Source organism: Corvus moneduloides, chromosome 1, assembly GCF_009650955.1.
Source record: "Corvus moneduloides isolate bCorMon1 chromosome 1, bCorMon1.pri, whole genome shotgun sequence".
Classification (NCBI taxonomy): Eukaryota; Metazoa; Chordata; class Aves; order Passeriformes; family Corvidae; genus Corvus; species Corvus moneduloides.
In genome coordinates, this window is record NC_045476.1 from 25,598,832 (window position 1) to 25,626,065 (window position 27,234).

The 27,234-nt window shown below is 40.5% G+C and overlaps 1 protein-coding gene across 1 annotated transcript in view; it reads right to left on the reverse strand.

The window, feature by feature from the left end:
* Positions 1-27,234, reverse strand: part of ITGA9 (integrin subunit alpha 9) — a 242,072-nt gene that overhangs the window by 194,241 nt on the left and 20,597 nt on the right. Inside the window, exons 5-14 of the mRNA XM_032102630.1 lie at positions 25,699-25,766; positions 22,450-22,579; positions 20,811-20,896; positions 18,168-18,236; positions 14,766-14,903; positions 12,506-12,611; positions 10,963-11,057; positions 7,920-8,010; positions 7,349-7,394; positions 3,363-3,517 (exon numbers count right to left, since the gene is read on the reverse strand). Coding sequence (XP_031958521.1) covers positions 3,363-3,517; positions 7,349-7,394; positions 7,920-8,010; positions 10,963-11,057; positions 12,506-12,611; positions 14,766-14,903; positions 18,168-18,236; positions 20,811-20,896; positions 22,450-22,579; positions 25,699-25,766 — 984 coding nt within the window. The remainder of the gene's footprint in view (positions 1-3,362; positions 3,518-7,348; positions 7,395-7,919; positions 8,011-10,962; positions 11,058-12,505; positions 12,612-14,765; positions 14,904-18,167; positions 18,237-20,810; positions 20,897-22,449; positions 22,580-25,698; positions 25,767-27,234) is intronic.

Sequence of the window (27,234 nt, forward strand, 5' to 3'; positions counted from 1 at the left end):
TTCAGAGCCACTAAAATTCACCTAATTCTCACACTGGTACTATTACTATTGTTGTTATTATTGTAGCGGAAATTATCTAGACTGTTGTCAGAGACTGAAATAGTTTCTGCCTCAAACATTGCTATAAAGTTTTACTCATTATAGCAAAACTGTATAAAGGAGCTATTGAAGCCCATGCCTCCCTAAAGAGGCTTTTTGGGGGGACCAACACCACCAAGAAGACCAGCTGGGGAGGATCAATGGAACATTGCTGGGATCCACAGATGGTGATATTTCTTTATTCTGTCTCTGTCACGCTCTTTCTGCCCCCCCCCCCAACCCCCACCTATTTTCTATTTCTTTCTTTCTTTCCCTCTCTCTTATTTACTATGAAATAAAACCCATACTATTGTCACTGGCATATGGTCTCGTTTGCACCTTAATTCGGGCAGAGGCATTTCTAATAACTTCAACAACTGGATCTTGACAACTGTGGACACTAGTTTACTTCCATTTTCATTCAGGGATGAATGCAGAAGCAGCACTTGATGCACAGAGATGCCAGCAGCCTCTTTCTTGTCACGGTCACCCAGAAGTACACAGGCTGAAACCTTTTCATCCATTATAGGAAAGGCCTTTCTCTAATCTCTGCCTTTCCTGGAGATAAAAAGACTCCAGGGGAGACAAAGCAATGACCCCTCAAGTGAGGGAGGAACAGTCTAAGTGAGATTCTGAGATGACAGAGTGAAAACTTAAAATGTCATGTTTCTCAAATGTCCAAAACATACTGGAGGCTGTCTCTGTCAGGAGGCATACAATTAGGTGTTCAGTTCTCCAGAAAGTACTGAGACAGAGTGCACAGCCAGACAGAGCACGGCACAAAGTGCAAAGCACATGTTTCACTTGGCCATGGCTCTTTGTTCAGACAAAAACATTTCAGCAATAAATTCATACTTCTGAAAACTATAGTCTGAAAGAAACAATTTAATGGAAATTCTACTGTCATTTGCAGTATTAAGCAGTATCCGTAAACACAGATCCTCAGACAGCTGTTTCATAACCAGTAGCATTGCAACTACCACTAGAGGAAGAAGAAAAGAAAAAGGTAGTTAATGTTTACGTGCAAGTGTGAGGCAGTGCTAGATGAAGATGACTTTCCTTGCCATTCCAGTTAACAAAATAGCCACACATTCAAATAAATATTGAAGACACACATTTGCCACAGGAGCATGCTGTGTGCATGTTCAGCTTGATTTTCTGAACATTATGTAGTAGATTACCAATTTCAGCTGCCCAAAAGCAGGAGAAATGCTCAACTTTACACCAGTAAGCAATAATCTTGAGAATCCACACTGACAAGCCCTAGGGGAGTGCCACTCTAGATGAGTACTGCGTTCTTGCAGTCTGATTTAGCAAAATGCCCCCAGACATCTGAGGGTGAGACAATCCCAACACTTTCAGCCACAAAATTCCAGCATAGCATTTTAACACTTCCATATGCCTTTCAAAGTCTGAACTGCATAACAATGCATTAACAGGGATATTCTAGGGTTTTTTTCTCCTACATTTAACCACACAGGAAAGGAATCACTACAATATTTCCCTTAATTGTTCCATCCGTTAATTGATATTCTTCAACTGCAACATAATTAAAATGGCCTGACTGCTAGATTACTAGGTGAAAGCTTATTTGAGATATTTTATTCAAATCATATCCTAAAGGGCTTTTTTTCAGTTGGATAGTTCTGGCTGTAATATTTTCAAGAAAATCACTTTGTTAGAAGCATTGTATGAAAGGACAGTGTTTGAAGGTTTATAATAACCTACTTAATAATAAAAAAGTTCCTTGTAACATGATGGATGTTAGTCATTGAAGAAGATGCATATGTGCTTTTACCACGATAAATCATGGGAAGTACAGTTTGTATGACAACAGAGGGGAATTCAACCAGCTCTTACAAGACATGAACAGGAAGATAGATCTTCTGCAAACAAGGGAAACTGATACTTAGATTGGAAAAAAGGCAGTTTACTTCTTAGCCGCAAGTCCAGAGATATGAAATTAAGGCAAAGGAAATATTTTTAATAGTACCCCAGGAACATAAGAACACCTAGATATTCAGAAAACCTATTTGTGATTTTTCAGAGAGGAATTAACCCCTCGGGAGCCCTCAGAGATGCATTTTCATAACAACAAAGTAGTGGGCAGTAAAAAAATACTTTATCAAAGCATGTATTTGTCTGCTTAGTCATCATTTACAGGAATGGAAAAGTCATCATATAGAGGAAGCAAAAATAGAAACTGAAGTCTCAGTTGCACCAATATTTCAGAATACAGAGGAATCTTAAATTTAGTAACTCCATTGTTTTGAGCTGTTCAGGTAACAGTGACAAGCTGGTTTAGTTCTCACTTCACGTGAATGCAAGAAGAAGTAGCAAGAAGCCTTTTCCTTTTCTGACTTAATTAAAAACAGAATACTGCAGCAGGCTCAGGTGAGGATACACAGATACAACTCACCCTTCTCAGCTAGCTGATCAAAACGTTTAGGGCACAGAGCAGGAGGAGGCAGTGCTTTCCCAGCTCCTCACCAGACTCCCTGTCAAGACACAGCCACACTGTGAGGCTGAGGCATCTTCCCTGAACAGCATAGTGCAAGTCCTCTGCCATTCTTAAAGCATGACAAAGGTGAAATGTCATGAACAAAATTAACCCAGGCCTTAAATATTTAGAAATGCTGTATCTGTCCCATACCACTCCATAGAACAGCTAAGACTTGTAAGCATTGGGATGTAAAAGACATAAGTAGCATTTTAATAGAGCCAAGATGTAAAGGCTTGCACAATTACATGTTACACAATTGCATTCACCTGAGTGAGCTCTCTAAGTGTTTTACAGAGACTAACTAATCTGGAAGATATTCTTGCAATCAGTAAAATACTGGGCTACCTATAATCGTATTACAAAGAGGTAAACTGATGCACAGAAAAGGATCTTCTCATGTCTGTTTCAAGAGCTCCTTGCAGACTTTCAAACTCTATTAATCCAGAGCAAATCATACCTGTTTTCTGATAACATTGATAGAGGATATGGATACAGAAATGTATTATCAAGAGGTGGACAGGGAATACGAACCCAGAAATCTGTGCTATCCTTGCAGTAAGCCCAAGGAGACATTTCACTCAGGAAGAAACTGCCTCATCAGAAGGTAAAAACATGCCCAAGAAAGTTCTCAAGCCTCCAGCTTTCTGTGATTGTATGGCCCATGTTCATGATGAAAATCCTTATTTCACAAAAAATCTCTGTTACTAACTGCAAAAAGAGACCTTGACTCTGGGTCAACGTGTTACTGCGCGCCTGTCTAAGGCTGGCACAGGTACCTTACCTATTTCTCCAGGAACATGCTTGCCACTGAAACGAAAGCATGCTGTCACATTGAGGCAGTTCACCAGCTGCAAACCATCATGGCACTGAGGAGCTGTGATATTGATAGATGTGGGCAGGAAAATGGTGATGTCCATGGTAATGACAGGCCTGGATCTGGAGAAAACAGAGAAGCAGAATTGTGTGACCATTCAGAGGGAAATTCTCAGGCAAAGGAAAAGAAAGCAAATTTGGTAAACTGCACAATTTCAAGCAGACAGGAAAAATAAGAGAGTACATTTGAATTGCAAAATAAACTAGCATTTTACCTAGGGCTACTAGCATTTAAATGAAAGTGGTAATGTCAGCTTGAAATTCAATGCTCACACACAGACTGCAGGCAGGCAGCTGGGGAAACTGATAATATGTAATAATGATAATCATCTCCAGCAAATGTTGCATAAAGCCTTCCTGATGACTGAAGAGGATAACAAAATCAGCAGAAGAGCAAACAAGAACAACAAGTTCATGCAAATGAGACTGGCTGCAAACCATCTTGGATGAACAGGGACAGGTACGGAGAGACTGTGGGTTTCCATAGAATGGTCTATAGTCAAATTTGTGACCCGAAAGTCAAGGAGAGAGCACAGAAGTCCTCCACAGGACATGGATTCATACATAATTTTTCTGACCATATAAGAGGGACAACAGACACCACATTCATGTTTTCTGGAGGAGGAAATGTTTGGCTAATTCCCTCCTGCCAAGTGGCAAGGATTGAATACTTTTATCAGGCTGCTGAACTGTGTTTCAGGAATTACCCAGGGCACTGTGAACAAAAGCTTCCTACTCTTGCAACTCCAGCACCAGGTTATTGCTGTCACTACTCCTGTCTGACGGAGACCTCAGCCAGAATCATAGAGCAAGTTGAGCACCTTAAGGCACAGGTGTCTTGCTATGGAAACTTCCCTGTCTGACCATCCAGGAGGCACTCAGGCAGTCACACTCCCACCACCAGAGACTTTACCTGCTGGGACCAAAGCCCGTTTGCTTGCTGGAGTGTGTGGCTCCAGTGAGCTGACAGGTGCCCCCCTTGACTCCCTACACACACCACACTCACATAGTCAGACCAGGTTTCCCATAGTTTCATAAAGCCTTTTATTCACAGTGCAGTTAACACAGAAACAGCTCAAGGTGGATCCAAGGAGGGATCCCAAAGAAAGGACCCCATGGGCTTTTATACCCTCACAGTCCAAGCATGTGAAAGTCTCTGCTCTTCCTCCTGAGTCCTCAGCTCCCGCTATGTCTCAGAGTGTCCCCAAGTGTCCTCTTGCTTTGGGCTCCCACCACCCAGGGCTCAATCTGCAGTTCACACACCAAGCTACTTGCACTGAATGCATTCCTCAACAGTTTGCTTTTTCACACAACACAGAAACCACAGCAGCTTGATTGGGAAAAGCAGCCCAGAAACTCAGGCACTCCTGAGCCATCTCCAGTGCAGGACTTGAGCCCAAAAATTATGGGTGTTATTCTTCCTGTTTTCAATTCTGTACATGTTCAAGATGAACATGTTCTTCCGAAATCAACTACAGTAGTAAAAAAAATGTGCAGCAACCAGCAGATTCAGTTCTAAGGTAATCTCAGCAGCCATGCAAGGCCAGAGCTTGTAAAACACTTCAGCACTCTCACTCCATAAGCCACTTAAATTTAGAGGTAGGGGAGAAGGAGAAGAGAGCAGGGATTGTGGTTACACCTAATTTATATGAACTGGAACAAAATTCACATCAATCTCTGATACAGCCACTCAGACTCTTTTACCACAGCCTGAAATAACAGTGCAAGTTCACATTTTGAGATGGAGGATAAAAATAAGTGCTAGCCCTAGAATTATATACGGGGGGAGGGAGGAAAAAGAGTCAGTGTCCTAGGATCATTTCACACCTTCAGACAAAACAACTCTTTTTGAATGCTTAGGGAGACATAAAAGAGTAAACGCTATAACTGATCTAGAAAAATATTTCTCCTTCAAAAAAGTATTTCTCCAACTATCATGCACGCCATGATTTTTCCTTGATGTTATGTCACTTGGTTATACACTGGGGAAGAACAACCCAATGCGTCTCTCAAAGGGCCATACACACACATGATCAACAGAATGCATCTGCCGCAAGTCAATGAAGGCTTCCACCAAAGCCATTAAATATCACTTGGCAAAACATTTGTTGGTTTTGGTTAAAGGACTTCACAAAAGTGGGAAGGGTGAGGGGATGCATAGGGGAGAAAACGTTTATCTCTTTATCCTAACAGCAAGAGGGACACTGTAGATTGGCAGTAGCAGCAATTAATCAAGCTGCTCACAAAGTTAGTCAGTAATGTACTAGTGTCCTCTGAAAAGCACAAGCATAACTGAATGCATGGACAGATGTCATCATGCTGTTGTGATGTATGTGGTTTTAAACATCACAGTAAGCCTTTCAGTTTGTCTTCCCCCCTCAGTAATCAATGTCTACATCAACGACTGTAGGAAGAGATGGAATAAAGTTGAGTTACAAGCTGTAAAACCTGGCTGCAGAGGCACGTGGCAGCACAAAGAAGCACATGGCAGCACAAAGGAGCTTGTCTCCACCGGACCCTGGGGGGAGGAGGTGTCACACGGCAGACCCCTACGGAGAGGAGGCTGCCAGGAGCTGATAGACGAGTGAACAGCGAGTGATCACCCCATAGAAGGACATTTAGAAAGTGTGTTGCTGATGTGGCAACACGGGATAGGTCACGTAGCAAGAATTGCCAAATAAGGAAATACTGTGCCTTAGAAAAGTGTATAAAACCAGCTCGTTTCTTCAAAGAAGTGATTCGGATTCCCTGCCGGTCTGGCTCTGTATCTCAATCGCCGACAAATGTAGGTGTAGGTGAAATGTAGGTGAAAAATGCTGTTTTCTTTCTAGCAGCATCAGACACATGAGACTGCAAATTCCTATCTGGGGCATGGCACACCTTTTCACAGAAGCAACTATTAGCATTCTCTGCATGTATGATGAAGAAACAGAAAACTCTTCAAAAGACTTGACCACCTGCCATGCTGATCATCAAGAGTATTTCTTCCCTCCCTCTCCTTTTTCTTCACTGTAACTGATTCAAATGGAAACAGAGCCAAGTTTCTCCTGCCTTGAACAGGAAGCAGGCTGGCACATCTGTTCTGCAGCTCCAGCATTTGTCTTACCAGGGTCACCCCCTCCCTGTGTCTTCCATTAAGATGCAGGAGTTCCTAAAGATATCTGTTTTGAAAGGATTTTTTAACTTAATATTAACGAGTGTAACAAAGGACCTACTGGCAAAGTTCAAACCTTCCACTCTGTTCTCCAGGTCCGTGTATCTCAAGTTCACTTGTACTCTAACTCTCCACCTGCATAAATTGGTGAACCAAGCTGTCCCACCTCTCTCTATCAGATGGAACAATTACACGTAACTCACAAACTTGAAACAGGAGCCCAGCTCCTGTGTGCATTGAAAATGTATCCATATTTCATTTCCTCAAAGACTCATTCTGCATCCCATTATAAAATTACATCTACACAAAACTGTGTATATATATATATATGGATGCAAAATTACATCCTGGCATCCTAAGCAGCTCATTTTTTGCTCAACCACATTCCCTTAAATCACAATTTATTTACTTTAGGTAATCATCAGAATAATAGAAAAGCCCTGTCACAAGTCAGGAGAAACCTTTCTAAAGAGGCGCTGAGATGCAACACATCTCCTTTCGGCTCTAACTGTTTTTCTTCATAGACCAGGTATTATCCTGGTATTATCCCCTCCCACTATTCTGTTTAAATTAGACTGCATTCTTTAACACCATTCATGTCTAAGGTTTTGCTTAAAAAAGTAATCCAGCTTGCTTCTTCTGGCCACAATAAACTAGGGAGGAAACTGGTTTTAGACCACCTAAGATATAAACAGAAAACAAAAGAAGACAACAATGAATAAAAAAGACATTCATCTCACCTCAGAAGTACCACATTGTCTGACAGGAAGGCTCCAACAGTTATATCTGAAAAGTTTGTAACATTGAGGCAGTTACAAAGGAGGCACAGAATTAGTTCTCCCAAATCAGTTGCTAAATTACAGAGCACGAATCTAAGAAAAGCATTTTCTGACTTAGCCTGTTTGTCCCTTCAAATATCATTATGTCATAAGTCTTGTAGCTGGAGGATTACATTCTGTAATGCTCACTTCTGCTTCGTTGTTTGATTTTTATTACTACTATTATATTATTGTCTACTTTTTGGGTTATTTTAAGATTGCCATCCTCACAGAGTAGCTTCCCAGAAACTTAAAACCTTGGCAATATACTGAATCCTCAATCATTGTGACTGTCTAAACACTTGAATTAGGCAGTTGCCAAAAATTTTTATCAGGAGCTTTGAGTGGCAGAAGGGAAACAGAAAAAGCAGCTCAGTTTCACTGACCACCTGCAATAGCAGGAACTAGCAGCCTGAAAACAACCAGCTCTGCTGTTTTCTCAGCCTGCTGCTGTATTTTCCTGATGCTCTCACTGCCAGAGTAGCCAACATACCTGGATAACCGTTGCTATCCATATCAACTCCCCCTGATACGGACTGGCCAAACATATGCAGCTTTGGGTTTATTGTTTGCCCAGCTAGCTTCTGCAGTAGAAAACACACAAGTGAAATTAGTCAATAGCACAAAGAATCCTCTAAAAAAAACCCTTACCAAAACAAAAAATCCCAAAACATTCAAGCATGGTTTTCATGGCCACTGGGTCTCTCTTCAATGGGCTGGAAGTGCTACGCACCTGCTGTCTTGCACTTCACCCACACAGCCCTAACAGGAAGACTGTCGACTGCCCTTCTGCTCTCAGTTAGTGGGCGACCAATGCTGACTTGGACTAAAAACCCACACCTGCATTACAATCCTCATGCAGACCCAAGCAAAATAAGAAACACATCAAACAGATTTCTGCAGGGGGAAAAAATATAACTGCACCCAAGAGATTAATTTTTTTTAATTACCTTAATTTCTGTGAATAAAAGTTTTAAAAAGCATCTTAACAAAATTAATGATTAGTTAAAACAGAAAATCCTGCACAACCATTTATTTTCACCAAGTTTGCCAGCACACTCAAAGTCAAAATAATTAATTTTCATCCCACTTGGAAATTCTGGTTTCCATCATCTATTACAGAGTATTTTCTGTCAGTTTGGAAGTTGTATCTCATTTCTCCCTCCCCAACACAAAGATTAATTGACTTCTAACATAGTTTCTTTCTTTTTCTAATTACTAACACAAAACTTTCCCTAAATTATTTGCATTGTAAATGGCTTTGTCTGAAGCAAATTAATATATTGAAATCTCTTTTTCTAAGAAGGCAATCACAAGTCTCCCAGCTTTCCATCACTCTGCTGGGCCACCAATGCAAGACCTGAACTCAGATCAACTTCTGACTGCAGAAGTTACAGACAGAGGAAACCATGATGTAAGTTTAAATCTGTTGGAGGTGCTTCACTGTTTGTGACATGTCACCAACTTTTCCTGGCCCTCCCATAAAAGAATGTACTATTGGACAAAAGACCGGGCAAGAAATTTATGGAAAAAAAGACTAGTTGAAGGTAAGAAAGATATCCTGACAGTTAGTTTAAAGGGAAAACAGTGCTCCTCTGGGTACAGGTCTCTTTTCCTACTTGTGGGCAGGTAAGCTTAAGACAATTGGAATTAACTTGATCCCCACATCACACTTGCATTGCATTTTTGGGGGTCCCAATTAGGGTGGTAAATCCCACCTGCAAACACCTAAAAGACATCTGTGTGTTGTTTCAGCCTGCAAGACAGAAGAAAAATGCTGCTTTTAAGTACCATAAATGAAAATAGCAAGCCACAAAGCCAAGTCAGCTGCTTCTGCTAATTGCTGCCACTGAAGCTGCTGAAGGGATATCAGCGAACAACACTTACCAGCATTTTAAATGAAGAAAGCAGGAGAAGGGAGGAGAAAGAACTAACAAAATGAAAAGGGTGAAAATATATACCCTGCTGGACACCCCCTCCACCTCTCACAGCTTATTTAAAAAAGAAATTCCACAGCATTAAGATGGATCAGGAATATAGTAATAAGATATAAAATGTCTTCCACATCCAGGTTCAAATCCAGGGCAGATAGGTAAAGAGCTGAAGTTGTTACACAGTTTTGGTTGCACACAGGACTTGAACCAGTGGTGTGTCTAGTGCCCTGCAGCAGGCACTGGGAAATGCTTGTAAGTGGTGCCTCCTTGGCTGCCTCAGGACATGGGACTATGATAGGAACGGTTTATCAAGAGTCAATGACCACATACCCTGCCACACTCTTGAGCTGGGTGTTCTCCCACTGACCAAGTGGAGAGACATGTGCTGCTGGCCTTGATCCAATGGGGAGGGAGAGATCACAAACAGGATGCCTTCCTTCCCACCCTGCTGATCTGTCCTCCTTAAAAAATGTAAAATTTTCCCATGAATGACCAAAAAAAAAAAAAAAGAACCCAAACCAAACCAAACAAAAAAATCAGAAAACAACTACAACAAAACAAAACAAACAGAAAAAAAGAAGAAAAAATCTGATCATTTTCAGCAAGAGCTGGAAAGCTCTAGGCTTTTCAGAGAACCTCCCAACCAGTGGCTCTTGGCAAAAATCAGGCAGAATCCTCCACATGCCACACATTACGACTACTTCTTCTAAAATGCACTAAAGAGTCACTTAACTTCCTTTTTTCTCAAAAGCAGTGCATGCCATATACATGGCAAAGGAAGAAGGACTAAACTTTTATAGTCTGTTAAGAGTTGCCAATATAACCACTAAACTCTTTAATTCTGTGTAAACTGATTTACTGTGAAGGATCCCACCCAGCAACAAAACAAAACAACCAGAACTTCAAACACACAGAGGAAGGGAAGAGTCAGACTTTCGGAACAATGGAATGTGCTAGACAGAGACTAGGAGACACATGTTGGGCAGCATGAGCATAAATTTTTCTTCCCTACTGCCTGGCTACAGCAGTTAAATTGCACTGTGTCATCTCTGCACAAGATACCATAGCATATCCCAAACAAGGGTTTACTTCATAATAAGTGGGTAAGGGGGATGGCACCTAAGAATGGTCTTCTCACATACTGTCAGAATGCAAGAAGGCCAACAAGGTGAGTAAAGAGGCACAAAAGAACAGTTAGTACCTCTGCATTCTCACAAAGTCTGCTTCTACAGGAAGAAAGTGCAACCTCCCAACTTCCCACAGGCCTCTCCACAATTTGTATGCTCAACCTTTCCAGGGTTTTCATTTCTCCTCTGGATCAGTACTATCTCTAAAAACTAACACTCAACCCTTAAGACTTTGCTTGCTTCAAGAAGGTATAATTGACAGCTGTAACAAAAGACAGTAAAAATTACCTCCTGACGAACATTTCAGCATAGGTATAGACAAACTTTGGGAGAAACCATCTTCAAGCCAGGACTGAGAAAAGAATGTAGAGCTATGACAAGGTTACCTATTAAGGGACGCTTAAGTATGGTTTATTTCTGCATGTCCTGGAAAAGTGACTTTCAGATAGGGATCATAAACAATAGTGTCACATACCATAGAGTACTGAGGTATAATACCATTGGCATCCCCATGGTAAATGTACACTGCTCCTATGTAGTTATCCTCCTTAGGCGCTCCAATGGCAACATCTGTAAAACAGCACAGACTGCACAATCCATTCCATTAATCCAACTTTTCCCTAATTTTAGGATGCAGCCATCCATAGGAAAACAGCTCTCCATGACAAAGATGATCAGCAGCTTATATGAACCTGGCTAGAAGGAACTTGTTTGATTTAATTAAGAGCTCATGTTAAGATAAACTTTAAAAATACACAAAGGCATATGAATTTGTACACATATGTATGTTTCACAGAATCAGATGATGTGCCTACTTAGAAACACGTACTATTATGAACATGTGTTTATCAACTAGCAACCATACTCAGAAAAGTAAATTTAGAATCCTTTCATAATCTAATCTTCAACCCATGAGAACATCAGCTTTGTGAACCAAGACGAGACTGGCAAAATATTTACTGTAGCAGTACATTAAGCTTGGTTGAAAATCCAAGGCTCCACAAAGAGGCTCGGTGTATTAAATGGATAGGCAAGAATTTAAAAATGGCTGCTGAGAGTAAACTTTCAAATTACATTTTATCCAGTTTAACTGCAAACTCCTGCAGAAAGCATGATCCCACCTCCCATTCTTCTCTCCTACTTGGATCTAGTGTCTGTGCATCTGCTAAAATTAAGCTTTTCATGATTGCTTCATACCCACAGACTGATCCAACTCCCTCTGCAGTCTCACCATCACCATGACTGACCTACAAGCATTAGCGAGAACACACAAATGCATGGCCAAATGCAGAGGAAGAGCATGCCCACGATTTGTGAGGGCAACCTGCAATGAGGCTGCGTTAGGCTTAATGGGATATTGTGTCCTGAGTGGCCTGGAAGAAATAAATCCAAGCACACACTAAGTTGGCCTTTGTTTAGAAGGCCTTAAATCTGCACTTCCAGAAACCAGGGCAGAAAAGGAGCATTGACATTTTCTTCTCACCTACTGCTCTCACAGCATAAGGTCTCACACTGAGCATCCTGAGAATGGAGCAGGGGGAGAACAAAGCAAAAGAGAGAAATTAATAGACTATGTGCTATCAGGATTGAGAAACTCTTTCTGAATTACACTTCATGATAAGAAATAAGATTATGTCAATGAAACCAGAAAGGCTTGGAAACATAGGGAAATGGGCAAAAAGAAAGAAGTCAGACATAGGTTTCTGTTTTGTTCAGGCTGATAGTATCTAAAGCCTTTTATAAACCATACAGGGAAGAAGAAAATACAACAGCAAGAAAAGCAAAGCAAGGTTAATGAGAGTGGGGTATGACCTGCACAGACACAAACTAAACCAACAACAAGGACGATCAGCTACAAAAGGCTTTGGCACACACATCCTACTCAAGCAGGTTTATCCTTAGGTTGAATTCAGGTGCTAGTCAGGTCTGGATAAGCAATGCATGCCATGCAAGACTGACAGCATCACCAGCATTGCTCATACTTATGGAGAAATGGCCATGGAGGAAATTGCACTGACCTGGGAAGCCATCGTCATCAATATCACCAAGGGCAGCCATGCTCTCCCCAAAGTGTGCATTATAGGCGCTGTCACCGTCCAGGGTGAGCTGCTCTTCCAGCACTCCCTAGCAAGCAAGAAATAAAACAGCATCAGGGAAATGGTGCAAGCCCTGGATGAGACAAGACCTCCCCACGGAAGCTGCCCATGTGCTGCTGGGGCAGAGCTGCAACCTGCCTCTTGCTCTTATTGCAGTCAGATTACCTGGGCTCTAGGAATTGAATTTACTTGTGTTTTAAACCTTTTGGGTTTTAGTTTTAAAGGGGGAAGGGAAGAAAAAGGGAAGGAGTGCATGAATGATTTAACCAAAATATTAAATTAACTAAACAGTAACTCAGAGATGTAATTAAATGCAGTCACAGGGATTGGTGAATCATGAAAGTTTTCAGATGCCTAAAATGTAACAGCCCAGAGTTTGCTCTACTGGCAGATTACATCCAAGGAGTGAAATCCCCGGTCCAAGTTTATTCAGCTAAACTCCAGTGAGTTAAGGAGTATTTTTCCCTAAGCAAAGAACATTTGATAATTGGGTTTGAAAACATTTTAAGTACACGACAGAAGGATTAAAGCAAAGTCCTCCAAAAGCCTTCTTAAATTAAGAATAAGGAAAGATATTTAATGAAATAAAGAAACTAAGAAAAGTTCAGAATTAAGTAGCTTTGCACTACTATGCTGTGAGAAGCCTTATATGGCTATGGTACTTCTTGCCCACCCGCCTTCTGGTCAGATACATAAGTTTTATTTTCTTGCAGTCTTCCCATAAGGGGAAAGGAACATTTCCACAAGAAAAAAAAAAAATAGTTACGCAGTCTAAGTCTGTACCCACCTCAGGGTTGTTTTGTTTTTGCTTCCTTTGTGAATGAGAATAAGCTACCCTCTGGGACATGTACTAAGATCTTTTACTTAGCTGCAAGGAGTTGCTGACACCAAGAAAATCCCATAATGAAATTGAAACACAACAGAGAGAAGACAGACATGTCTGTATCTGTGACTCAATTCGTTGCAGATGTCACAAGAAAGGACAAAATACAAGCATTTTAAATGTAGCATCACAATGTGTGCTTGTTTTATAATACAGTTTTCTCTGATCCTCTGCAACAACCTCTTAAGCAGTGATGCTTGCAGAATGAAACAAAGTATAAAATGTCCACTGCCCAAAATAAAGCCCACAATCCTGCAAGCCATTGCTTGTGCAAGTAATTCTAACACTCCTGGTGCAGGAGTATACGAAACTCATACTAGCTTCTTGACTATTTTATAGAAGAAAAAAAAATTAACTCATGTATATTCTCAGTGTGAGCAGGAAATGTTGTCTATCTGTTTGACATTCTGGACCCTATTCTGAGGACTCAACAGCAACATTGCAACATATTGGGTCCTCAGAATAGGTGGAACCTCCTGTGGATAAAACTGAAAAAGTAAAGCTGAATTAAAGGAGCAGTAATATAAAATAAAATTACAGCAAAAACACTTCTGAAGTCTCCTAAATGCTAGCACTCCTGATGAATTTGAAGTCTAGCACAAATAAACTCAAAGTTCCCAAAATACAAGCCAATTTCATTTTAGTCCATAACAACTCCTCCTTTAAGACAGCAGCTTTAGGACCTGAATATTAAATATTTAGTAGTACATAAACAACCATTGTTTTCCTATAAATAAAACATTAGAATGGCCTTGGTTTGCCAATGCAACAAAGTTCAGACTTTTCCAAGACTGTTGTTAAGTCATGTGAAATCCAACAGCACCAGCTGCTAAGAACTTCCCTTAAAATCTGTATATGGAGCATAATGTAAAAGTAACATGAATTCAATCTCTGCTTTCTCTCCTCTTCCTCAATCCTCAGAAATTTGTGTTCTAATTTGTGTTTTAGGTTTTAGCGACCACCCAAAACACAAAGGAAACTCAAAGCTGTTGACTCTTACTTGCTTTTGGCATCAAATCCACATAAAGCCACAAATACCACCAAGTTTCAACATACAACCAGAAACTTTCTCAGACCTCCTTGAAAAAGTCACTGGTCTGTTATGAATATGGGCTAGTGTCTGGCAAACTACAATACCAGATGAGTCTTCCTGTGACTTCATGCTTTTCTAGAGACATCCAGAGCCCCACTTATTTGAGACACCAAGTTTCACCATGCAGTGCTGGAAGGACATAAGTATTACCTTGCCTGGAACCCTCACCATCATCCCTCACCAAGTAATCTCCTGTACATACTCACATTTCCTCTGTTGATAAAGACTGTGACTTGACCCTCATCTCTGATCTCAGAAAACATAGGTGCTCCAACCAGCAGGTCTGACAACCCATCGGAATTCAGGTCAACTGCACATAAGGAGGAGCCAAAGTAAGAGCCCATCTGTAACCAAGTTGAGTCACAACAAAGCATTCAGTATCTGCCCACACACAGGAGAAAATCATAAAGGCATGGTTTTTGTTTGGTTTGGTTATTCTTTTAATTTCACATGATGATGCTTCATCACTTACAAGCACTCCTATAGAGAAAGCTTTAGGAATAATTCTGGCAGAAATTAAAACACTTTACTATAACAGTACATCAGCCTGATGTTTTACCAACAGAATAGAAGTTATACTCTGGGGCATACTTAAGTGAGACACTTAAAGAGCTTTCTTAGACAAGCTTTTGCTTGTCAAATGCTTAAAACTAGGAAGGGGTGAAATGAGTTTCCCAAACCAGAGCTGGACAGTGATTATTCATGCCCAGTGCCAAACTTCCTTGAAGCTGGGTACCACACAGATCAACTGGGGATACCTTAAAGAAATAATGAAAGAAAAAAAGAAAAATAGGCAAGAGGCCATGAAAACAGGTATCTAAGACTACCTCTTGATTGTAAGACTATCTTTCCCTGTTCTATTTGTATTTATTTGTATCAATCACTATCAAAGGGTGTACTGGTTGTGGGTCTTAATCATTGCCTTTCCTCTCATGTACAGGCAGGTAAGTTGATACAGAAACCAAGACATTCAATAAAAGCTTTTCAGTTGATACACAACAAATGTAAGCCACTTTCAATCTCCACTTATTATTGCTTGATAAACTTAATTGCTTAAAATAAAGAAATACATTTATTTCACTTCATTATTTTTTTATATGGGTGAACATTAAAAACTAACTATCTCCCAACCGGCACCCACATTACAAATTTCAAAACACATTTAAACACAAGAAGGAAACCAAAAGCAAGAATGATATTTCAGCTTTATTTCATTCACTTCTGCTAAGGTAAAAAAAGGCATACTCTTTGAAACCAACTACAAACTATAGCCTCAAAATTAAGAGCTGCTTCATCAGTAAACTGGGTAAGATACCACTTCATATTTGAAATTGAGAGCTGTTCCCTCCAAAGTAGGAAAAACTGAATTTAAATAAATAATTACTTAAGTTAAAAAGAACTTATCACTTTTCTTGAATGCTTTTACACTCCTCATTGCAGATCTCTGACCTACTGTCTTCCGTGCCTGTAGGTTAACATGCGTGAACCACAACTACTGGGCATGCTAGAAGATGGGCAGCAGCAACTCTATTCTGTGCAGTATGTAAGATTTAAAAGTTGCTAAATATATAATGCAGGGGTGACTGAAGGATAGCATTTCAGTTTGTTAATGCAGATTTTTGTGCTTGTGTGGGTTTAAAGTCGGACTTCAAATATCATTTGACTCCAGTTATTTTGTAGCTTAAGTTCCCTTGTGGATTTTTTTGTTTATTTCTTTAACCCACAAAGGTTTTAAAAGAAATTTCTCATGGATAAGGAACAAGAGTTATGAAAAGCATTTCATTATGTATTCAGACAGTTCTCAGGAAAAGGCTATTATTTACTTAACTGCAACATGGTATGTCTGCAGCATGGGTGAGTTTGCAGTGCTGTAAGAACCTGAAGTTTGCACACTTAACATTTGTAACAAGGTACTGAATTTTCCTTTTTCTTGTCTGCATTTGATTTCCTGGTTCAGCCTTCATTAATAAAAAAGGAAGGGAGAAACTGGCCTGCTGTTCACATCTGTCTAACAAGAATGTCAGAGCAATGAACTTTCACACCACTGGAAAGGATGTAGCATTTTGTGAGAGCTCATTTCCAAGCAGTGCTCATTGCTGAGCAGGTCTGGTTTTGCTTCTACCACAAAACAAAACAAACAACAACAACCAAACAAAAAAAGTGATTTAACTCAGCCTTAATTTTAAAATAAAATTCTCATTTGGATTTTAGAGAATTTGTAGAAGATGATGCTAATGAAAAAGAAGCCTAGAAATACTTGAGTGATGTAAATACTTGATTAGTTAAGTTACATATAACAGTAAAGCAACTAAATTGAAGAGGGAAATGTTTTGGCTAAGACCTGGAAACTTCCTGATGGCTCTGTTCATTAAGTTGAGGAGTAGTCAGGAGCACATCCTTAGGGACATTTAAAACTCAACAGGGAAAAAAATGAACAGGAAGCAATCAAACACAGGAGATGCCCTGGATGAACTGGGAGATCTTTTCCTTTCAAGATGTCTGTAATCTGCTAGTGCAGAGAAAGTAAAATTTTGGAGAGGCCCTAAAATACAAGCCACACCACCCACCTAAACCCTTGTAGTTTATTTCATTAAATTTCATTAAATTTATTTAATTAAATTCAGTAAATTAACATCCCCTATTCCAGGCAAGTTTTTAAATACTGCAACTGTATCTTGCTGGAAAAAAAATAACAAAATATGGTAACACTCCCAGACTTGAAGATACAGGCAAACACTTTCTGAGGGTAGCAGGTCCTCCCAGAGCCAAAAGCCTCTAGCAACATTTTTTTTCTGCATTTCCTCTCCTTCCAGAAGAACACAGGTAGCCCCAGATAAGAGGTATCATTTCATCACTGAGTTATTCCCAAATAAAGCAATTTTGTTGTTACCTATAGCTAGACATACTCTCCACTTTGTTCCTCCTGCAACACAGCTCCAGCAAGCCCCCAAATGAAAAACACAAGCTATTCCCCATTCAAACACACCACACTAGGGAAGCTAGATCTCCCTAGCATTCACTAAATTTCATGGTAGGGGAGAGCAGTTCAGCTTTATGACAGCAGTCCCAAGAACAGAATGCAAGACTGATTCATAGTGGGAAGGGGGAAATCATCATCTGTCGAGGCAATGAAACTGCTGCTCCACAAAGCAGTATAACTGCAATATCCACCTTGTCACAGAACAACACAGGGAAATAGACTGGGGCTTTGCATATTAAACTAAACTCCAGGTTACCCACAGCTCCCAGTAACATCTAATAAGAGGAAATCACTGCATCTAGGCTCACCTGGTGCCCCATGTCCCACATCTCAGAGGGACTGCTACAGTCACATAAAAATAAAGAGAACTACTATTACAATTTCCAGCAAGACCTTTTATTTCAGTCACATGGCCATTGAGCAGACATTGCAATCATGACTGCAACAGAAGACATGGCATACAGATGATCTGTAAAACAGGTTTAACTCTTCTGAGAGGATAAGAAGAAACAGGATTTGCTGGACAACTTATGAAGGAGCAGAATGAAAATGATGCTCCAGGATGTTTCTGCCATTATTTCCCCGCTCTCTACCTCTTAATAGAATATACACATATGTAAATGCTCACCTTTTTTCCTGAAGCCTGAAAAATCTTTATTAGAGAGCCTGATTGTCTGTCCGTTCTGAAAATATAAACCTAAGGTAAAAAAAGAAAAAAGTTAACCAATACTAAATATGAAGCACTGGTGCTTTCTAAATAATATCTAAATCATGATCATGGCTATTGTCAGGATCCAACTTCATGACCACTTTACTGGTCAGTCTTCTTTTAGAAGAAGACACAGTTCTGCACTGTCCTGAAAAATCACAAGCTTGTCATAAGAAACGCTTGAATATTATCTTGTTGCCTACTTTTTTTGGTATGCTTATATATGTGCACATGTGTGCATTTAAAAGCACCTAGCCAAGCAACTTTCCAACTCTCAAAGAAGTGGCATCTGGAAATGGTCTGGAAATAAGTAGGGGAAAAGACTGAGAATGCATAACCCTGCTCCCCTTCCCTTATCTAGTATTCCCTTATCAAGACGATGTGCCTGCATGTACTGCACTGCAAACTTCATGATGCTGTAGCAACGGTCAGAGTAGAAATCCCAATCAGATCACCCACAGCATTTCCACTGTTTCTGTCTGAAACAATTTTTAAATCAGAAACTATTCAAACACAGCCTACCCATTGCTCATTTCCACAGGAGAAACTCTTTAATCTGGAATCCTCAGGGATAAAAGTCTTGATACAAGTTCAAGAACAGATCTTGTACCAAAATGTAAGATGTAAAGTGCATGGTTTGTAGAAAGGGATTCCCTTCAACAGAAAGGCTGGCTCAGTCAGTTTTTGAGACTCCTCTGGCATTTGACAGGCTCCCTCCTACCAGGTGCTCACACAATTTGCAGGACAGAGGATCCTTTACTTCCAAGGCCATGTGGCAGAGCCAAGCACTGGACATAGTTGAATATGTGATGAGTTATTAACAGCTGGTAAGACAGAGCTCAAAGCCGTTTTCAGTCAAGAAAAAAGCACAGGTTTGCTGTGGACAATTGCTCTGTATACATAGGACTCCCTAGCCTTTGCAGTGGTATGTTTAGCAGTGACAGCATGTTGCCAGGTGTCCCAACTCCAAACCCAGTCTTAAATAATGACACTCTTTGTGTCTTTGGAGAGATGACCCAGTCTCATCTTGGCTTTAACTTAAGTGAAAAGTTGCAACGATGTTAATCACTTTCTATCAGAGAAGTGGAAAAGATCAGCTTATTAGAGTGTTTGGAAAGCACAACAGGACAGTTCATTGTAATGTTCTGTATTCTGCACCTCTTACCAGCACTTTGCCATGTGTTCCTGCTACCCACATCCCATGCCAAGGGAGAATAACATAAGCTTTTACAACAAGAGCAGTAGTCTTTAAACTACAGAGCCAGCTGCTTTCTTGTGGATCTCTTGCTAGCAGCTGTGTCCCCTCACCTCCCTCCTTGTAGAGAAACAAAATTTGTTCCGCAGAAAAAACAGGTTGGAAGGAAGGTGCATTGCAGCAGCCATAACAGAACACCTGGGATAAGGAAACTATGTCTTTCTCATGCACATGTCCTCTCAGTAGCAACTGTGCTGCTACTATATCCTGTATGTTCTAGTCATGCCAGATCAGGTATAAGTACCAAGTTCATCCTCTACTTTTATCTCATTTTCCCCACTTGCGCTGCTACCCCTGGGACATGGTTACTATCAAAAATAATCTGCCTAAACAGGATAATGTTCCTGGTAGTGAAGACCTTTCACTGCTTGTTATGATTCAGCTACAACTCATGTCAGTATAGAGCACGAGAGCCAAAGGGAGGAAGATGGAAGGGGGCTGCAGGACATGTCTTCTTAAGTAGGTGGTGGCAGCAGGTCCCGAAAGGATTGGATTTTGAACAAAGAGAGACAAAAGCAGATTCTTTACATTCCTTCCCTCCCTCTCCCCAACTCCCACTTTTCCACCTTTGGTTTAGAAGAGTATAAGAGGTCACAGTGCTCGTCCTCAACCAGTTTCTCCAACAGCACATGGATACTCAGCACAGGAGAACCAGGCTTGCCTAAGCCACTAGCCATTTCCATCTAGCCATTCACTTGTTTACATCTTTGGGACATTGAACATATATATATGCCTACAGGAAGTTCTTTTTTGTTTCCTTCCTTCTTAAGAGACTATCACCAAGATTTTTAAGTACAGCTGGCAAAAACCCAGACTCTAATACACTAAACATCAACATTTTATCAAGTTTTAAAAATGGCATCAAATCGCCTAATCTCATTCTATTAGAGATGTTACCTTGAAGTAAATGCTGAAATAGTCAAATGTGTGAATAAAACCAGCAGAAGACAAATTCTCTTTTACAAGTATTTTCATTTCTAGGAAAGTTTTAAGTAATACCTAAATGTCACAAATCCTAAGCAAAAGCAGTGTGAAAGAGATCGTGTCTGTGTCTCATTAAAATGAGTATTGTAAGGATTGGATGGGAAAGACAGGGAAGAGGGGAGAAGGATACAAGGCATCAGGAGGGAGAGGTCGAGAAAATTTGACAACTTCACAAAACTACCTCACCTCTCCCCTTCTCAGTGCTCAAAACTACCCTGCAGACAAAAAAACTCCTGTCTTCTCATACATCTTGGAACTGCATCAGTATTACATTTCATGCACTGTTACATCCAACCACATTACTGTTTAATAAAGAGCCACACCTTTCCAATGCCTCCGTCCTGGGGAGCTCCTCCTACAATGTCAGTGGTAGTCGGCTGAGAGAAATGACCTGCTGTCACCGCATATCCTGAGTGGTAAAGGAAATAAATAAATAAATAACCAACCGTGAAAGGAAAGAGCCTAAGAAACAGATCAGCCAGCCAGATCAGGCTTATAGGGTTTCACTGCTCCTGGGCTGCACTTAGTTAGAGTTCAACAACCATTCTGCTCAGGATGCACCAATATTCTGTTCAAAAGCTCATGGGGATGGGAAGTGAGAGTGCACCCTTCAGTACCCTTCCAAAAGCTGAGAGAAGAAAGCCATGTGTGTGGAGATGGCCAAGGGACACAAGGAGCTCATAGTGGGAGCAGTTTGCCAACTGCAAGTCAAGACAGGGAAGCAGTAAAACAGGAAAAGGCATACACAAACAGAGAAAAGCAATCACATGACCACAGCGAAAGTATCATGTCAAAGAGCAACAGTCCCACTTGGATCAGACAGAAGTGTCCTCCTTTGGCTAAAATCACTGCCCAAGAAGGCTTGGAAAATCATGTTCCTTTTTGGCTGGGGAGACAGAACAAGACAGTAGGCAGAGGTCATAGAAGTTAATAGCTTAAAAAGACTTGTCTCGGCAAGAAGAAAAATGAGATGATATATCAAAGAAAAAAGCACGTATTTGAAAGAAAAATATCAAAGATTCAGCTTTATTTGATGTATTAAAATAATATGTAATAACTAAAGATGAGTAGAGTAGCTTTCCTTCTAAGGCTCTCTTGTACTTGCCTTGCTCTTTTGCTACAAATTTTGAGGCTCTCGTCAATATGGTAAACCCTGTAATTCATGTCTATCAGTGGCAAAACCTATTTATGTCTCTAAACAGGTAAATATTTACTCTTCATTTAGCTATCACCAAGCAGTATCTCCCAAATTGTGGTTTTTTAAATACTAAAGGTTAAGGGGACAATGAGAGATCAGTGCAAGACTTTAGTCAAAAGTACCAAACTTTGAAATGCCTTCTAGGTCTCAACAATCTTAGGCACTTCAGTTTAGGTGGAAGCCTTTAAATTAAGCATTTTAGGGACATTAGCTGGTTTTAGAGGAAGTAAAACCAATTGAGTTAAAGATGCACCTATAGCCAAACCTTTCACAACTTCTTTCTGTTGCCAATGACACATTTAGGTAGCATTATTTTTGTTAAAATAAATGCATCTGCAGTACAAATTCTGTAATTAGTTGTTGCACCCATTTTAAAGGCACATGTAAGCAGACATGCAGTTTAACTTGTGACAAATAATTTGCCTGTCACAGGGCAAAGACAGGAATGTTAAGAAGCCCACTACAATCCAATGTGCTGTTCAGTTAAAATGCCTTTTCTATACCAGTCAAAAAAACTATAGCAAGCTGGAGGGGGGGAGGAAGGGGTTCAGAACAAGGAGAGAAGAATGGAGTATTTTGAATGCTTCTTTGCTTATATTTCTTTCCAGGTAAGTATCACTTTAATTCAAATATTCTTCCTTTCACACTTTTTATAAAAATACATCACCATTAAAAAAAATCAGTATCAACTTTATAGCATCATAGCCTTGAAATACATTGTTGGACAATTTCCTATTCACAGTGAGCACCAGAGAGCTGCTTACCAAGGTATGTGTACCTCCTGGCTATCACAGCATCATCATTCAGCTTGTAATATGTGTTGTCAGTGAGATTCAGTACTTTGACAGTTCCTGTCCAATAATAAGATCCTGGTGCCCCCATGATTACCAGTTCCTACAATAGGAAAAACAGAAGTGTGGGGGGAAAAGGGCAGGAGGAAAAAATAACAATCAAAACTTTACACATTAATGGAGAAAGGACAGGATATTTACTTAAAACACCAATAATAAGTCCATCTATAACAATCCCCTTTCTGTGTGCTTTTAGAGACTATCCTTCCTTCTTCCCAAGCATCAAGGTCACTGCATATACCCTAGAGACACATTGCTCTTTCATGGTCCACTTCTGCTCAGCTATTCTTCTGCAACAGACTTTCCTCAGCCTTACTAACTTGCTAACATAGTTCTCAAAAAAATCCCACCCAGAACCCATCACTCAGCTACAGATCATGCTCTGATGCTGGCTGACATGCTATACCAAACAATCATGATGGAAACAGCACAAAGGATTTTGATTTTACAACTATGAAGCTAAAGAGCTGCTATGCACTCAACAAGCATGATGTGTGTTATGTCCTAGGTGGAACATTTTGCCCAGCTCTGTCAACAGATACACTTTGGTCTTTGAGACACAACCTGGCTATAGTGTCATCATAGAATCATAAAACGGCTTGTGATCCTTACAGACAACCAGAGTGCTTGAGCATTTTAAAAGACCGTAGAAATCAAAGTTTGATCCAGCATTCAGAGGTAGATGGTCATGGATAATGCTTTTGAGTCAAAATCCAAGGTACATTTACATTCAAGAGAAATTCAGAAAATGTTGTCTCAAAACATCCAGCATCCTTGCAGAAAAACCTTGCTCCTGGATGTGTTTTTAAATATCTCCAGCAAGGGACCAAATTAAGCCTGAGGAGCATTAAACCCAGGAAGTTCTCCATCCCTGAAGAAGACATGTGAACAGCTGTTTTCCTCACATCTCCATTCAATGCAAGGCCATGGGTGGACTCCATCCTTGTGGGAAATTGCTATCATATCCGAGTCCCCTTCAAGTGACCAGTTCCAGTCGAGGGAGGGAGATGTTAAACAAGGGATTTTCCTAGTAAGACTACAGGGACAAGACTTCAAAACCAACCAAAGAGCAGGACATGCTTAAAAATAGCTTTTTCCTTGTTACGGGCCATACCTGTGAGGTCAAGGGATCATTTACTGACAGGAACAACTACCATCCACAGCACTGAATATACAGTAGAGGATTGCCTGTTTGACCTAAAAAGGCATTTATCTGCATTTTCTGCTGCCATCAGGCTGAAGTGGTAAAAGTTCAAAGATATCTTTTGAACTAGGGTAGCACAGGAGAATTTAAGCCTGGAAACAGAAACAGGCTGGAGAGAGCAGACAACAGCTGCTGCTGGCTGAACATCCAGTTACCAGACAGTGCCCTTGTGGCAACATTGCCTGCCATTCCAGTTTACTGAAATGGCAGAAGGCAATTTCTGAAAGAGAAAACCCTTATTCTATTTGTATCAGACTGAACAATACATTCTATAGATCAGTGCATATATAATTAGGAGTGGGTATAGATTCTTAAAAAATTTAAAATGAAACCAAAACAAACAAGCAAAAAAAGCCACAACCCCAAAATATTAATCAAAAAAATAATCCATGCGTAAAGGAACAAATTAATTCTTGATAAAACTGAAACATGGATGATAGACTTCTGCCCAGGAAAGAATGTGGTCACGTATTTAGAACGGCTGTGGTGCATATATTCTACCACACTATTTTTTTCTCCATCTTTCTGAAACAAAGAACTGTAGCAGAACTGAAAAAAAAAGTGTTTATCTTATGTATGTACATGTATGTATGTGCCTTATATTCATGCACATGTACACATACATAAACAAAATTATTCAGGGAAGATTTTTGTAGCTGCTGAGAAGGCTAGCAGAGAAAAATTCTCCACTTTTTACTGTCTCATGTGAAAGTCTCCCTTCTCACGCAAGCTAGCTGTCTGATGGTTTGCTAGTTGGTAAACATTTGCGGGTGCAAGGCTGCTGTAAGAACGTAGTGGAATTGTTTTAGTTTACTGGGAATAATATTTTGAAATGGGTGGTTATACCTTGTACTAGTTTGAAAACAAACTAGTGGGAGACACCAAGTCAGAATAACAATTTAATAGGGAAATAAAATAAGGGGAAAAAAAAACAAAAATAAAGGCAGAAAACACTGGGTTAAACTGACAGAGTCAGGATACAAACAGACACCCTGTTAGTCAGGGTGGTGGTAGCAGTCCGGTACAATGGTGGCTGCAGTCCTCCTGAAGCAATGATCCTGTAGAAAAAAGGCTCTGCTCTTCCTCAGAAAGTCCAGTAGTGGTTATGTAGCTCCTGTCCTCTGGAAATCCAGTGGAAAGGTTGTCTCTGGTGTTCAGAGTCTCAGATTATATCCAGGATGGAATGCTTGGTTCCTCCCTCTGGGTGGAGCATCTCACAATGGGGTGATGAGTCATGAGGCCAAGTGTTGATTAGGCTCATTAACAGAAGATAGTCCGGAGGGAGTTATCTCTGAGTCAGGCGGCAGGACAATGATGGGCCAATAACAGCAAGATAGTCTGGGAGGAGGAGGCAAGGAAACACTGCCCCACCTGGTTTCAACAGCTCCTGAGGATGGTAATAGAATACACTGCAACCCAGGACAACCTCTTAGCCTATCACCTTGGTAGGTGGTTGACCGATGGGTCAATCATGTAATTTCTCTTTTGCAATCCATGCTACAAAAAGATGGGATTTGGGCATTAAAGGGTCAGCTTCGACCATCTTCTCTGACCTGAGTGCATGTCGTTCTTCACCGTCCCTGTGTGCAACAGCGACAGACTTTACATCATTGCTTACATTAAAGAGTTAATGACAGACAGAGAAATGCCTCTATGCAAGTTTTGGGATTAAAATAATAAGAATATTCCCTGAGGACATTTCCCAGAGTCAATTCATTCAGACTTGTCTACAGACCTTGAGAGACACATACACATACGTATGAACCACTGGGCAGTCACTGTGCAAGAAACAGACACCTGGGAAGCTAGACGAAGCAGGAGGGTGTTTGCCAGCAGGAAGGGACCATTCTCAGTGCTCAGCCCACTGTCCAAGCCATGCTTGGGAATCTCCTCCTGGGATATGCAACAGTAGAGCCACTTACCAACCCCAACCCTTCCATGCATGGGCCCCGGCTCACCTCGGTGAAGAACCCTGCGATCCCTGCCTGGCATGAACCATGCTCCTCCCCATACTTCTTCTTGTACTCTGGATGGAAGAAGAGAAGAAAACAAACCATGATCATCCCTGACACAGCACACACTCTTCACCTGAGCCACCTGCATTGCTACTCACAAAGCCTGGAGAGACATCAGCATGCAGGGCTCCTGGGTTTTATCAGTGGATCAGCCACCAGTGTGCACCATGCAGCATACTCACCCACATCAGGGAGTATAGCAAGGAGCCAGCTGGGGAGACAAGCCAGAGTGCTGCCTACAGAGACACTAAACAAGCATTACCACAGTAGCATGAAAATGCAGCAGCATGACTCCAGTAGAGGTGCATTAGAAGAGGCTTCTATTTGTGGCAGAGATCACCACAGCTTGGAAGGGGGGAGCAAAAAGTGATACTTTGTGCATATTTCTTTCCAGGTAAGTAAGAGATTTATCTCTCAGGCCCATTACTACCTCAGAGAAATAAAGTGATCTTCCCATACAATGACAGTCATCAAGGCCTCCAGAAATATTTCTGGTAGAGGGGTACCTCAGGACACAAGCTCCAGGAATAAGACACTGACTGAGGAAAAGCCATGTGTTTCTACATGATCAGACAACAGTCTCTTTTGCAGGATGTTTAGATCTGCTGCTTTTCATGGCCACATGCTCAGAGCTCCCTGTTCACAGGGAACTCAACCAGCATCCTATAGCTTTTGTTTATGGATTTTACATAACAATCATTTGCCCTGTCAAACCTGAGGAATTTTTACTTTATTTTTTTGATGATGAGGAAAAAAATATATCTAGGAATACTTTAAGTTCAGGGTGGGGAGTAGGAAAAAGAGGAAAAAAAGAAAATAACTTTCCACGTTGCCTTAATCCAAATATTTTCATCTTAGAAGTATTTGAAACTTACAGCTCGATCAGAGCCTTTGCAGTTTTTTTCCAGATAATTATTTTCAAATATCTACCATACTATCACTATTTCCTGTATACTACAGTAATTCATGCTCAAAAACAATTTACCATATAACCTGATAATTGTGAAACTTCTTTATATTTTTATTTTAAGCCCCATTAACTCATTGCTAAATGGTGAAAATTTTAATGAAAGCAATGAGCAAACTGCCTCCTTGGAATCAAGCAAGTTCCTTTGGAGTTGCATTTTATCTTATTGAAGATCGGAAGGAATTAATTATAAAAACTGCTGCCTTCTTTCAAAATATTTAGGTAGACATACATACACACACACACACCCCATTCTCCCTTTTGTATTACATATAGTCTCTTCCTAACATCATAAAGATGTTCAGAATTTCAGACATTTGCTGAGGTCATACCAGCTGCACAGGGAGAGGTTCAGTTTGAGAGACCATGCAGAATAGAGACTTGATCCATAAATTACAGTCCAAATGCCCAACACTCTTGGCCAAGGCAGGGTCCTGCCAAAGCAGATGTGCATCCCAGCAGACCAGAAGCACAGTTGGGTCTCCTAGTTGTAATGCATGACAATTCCACTG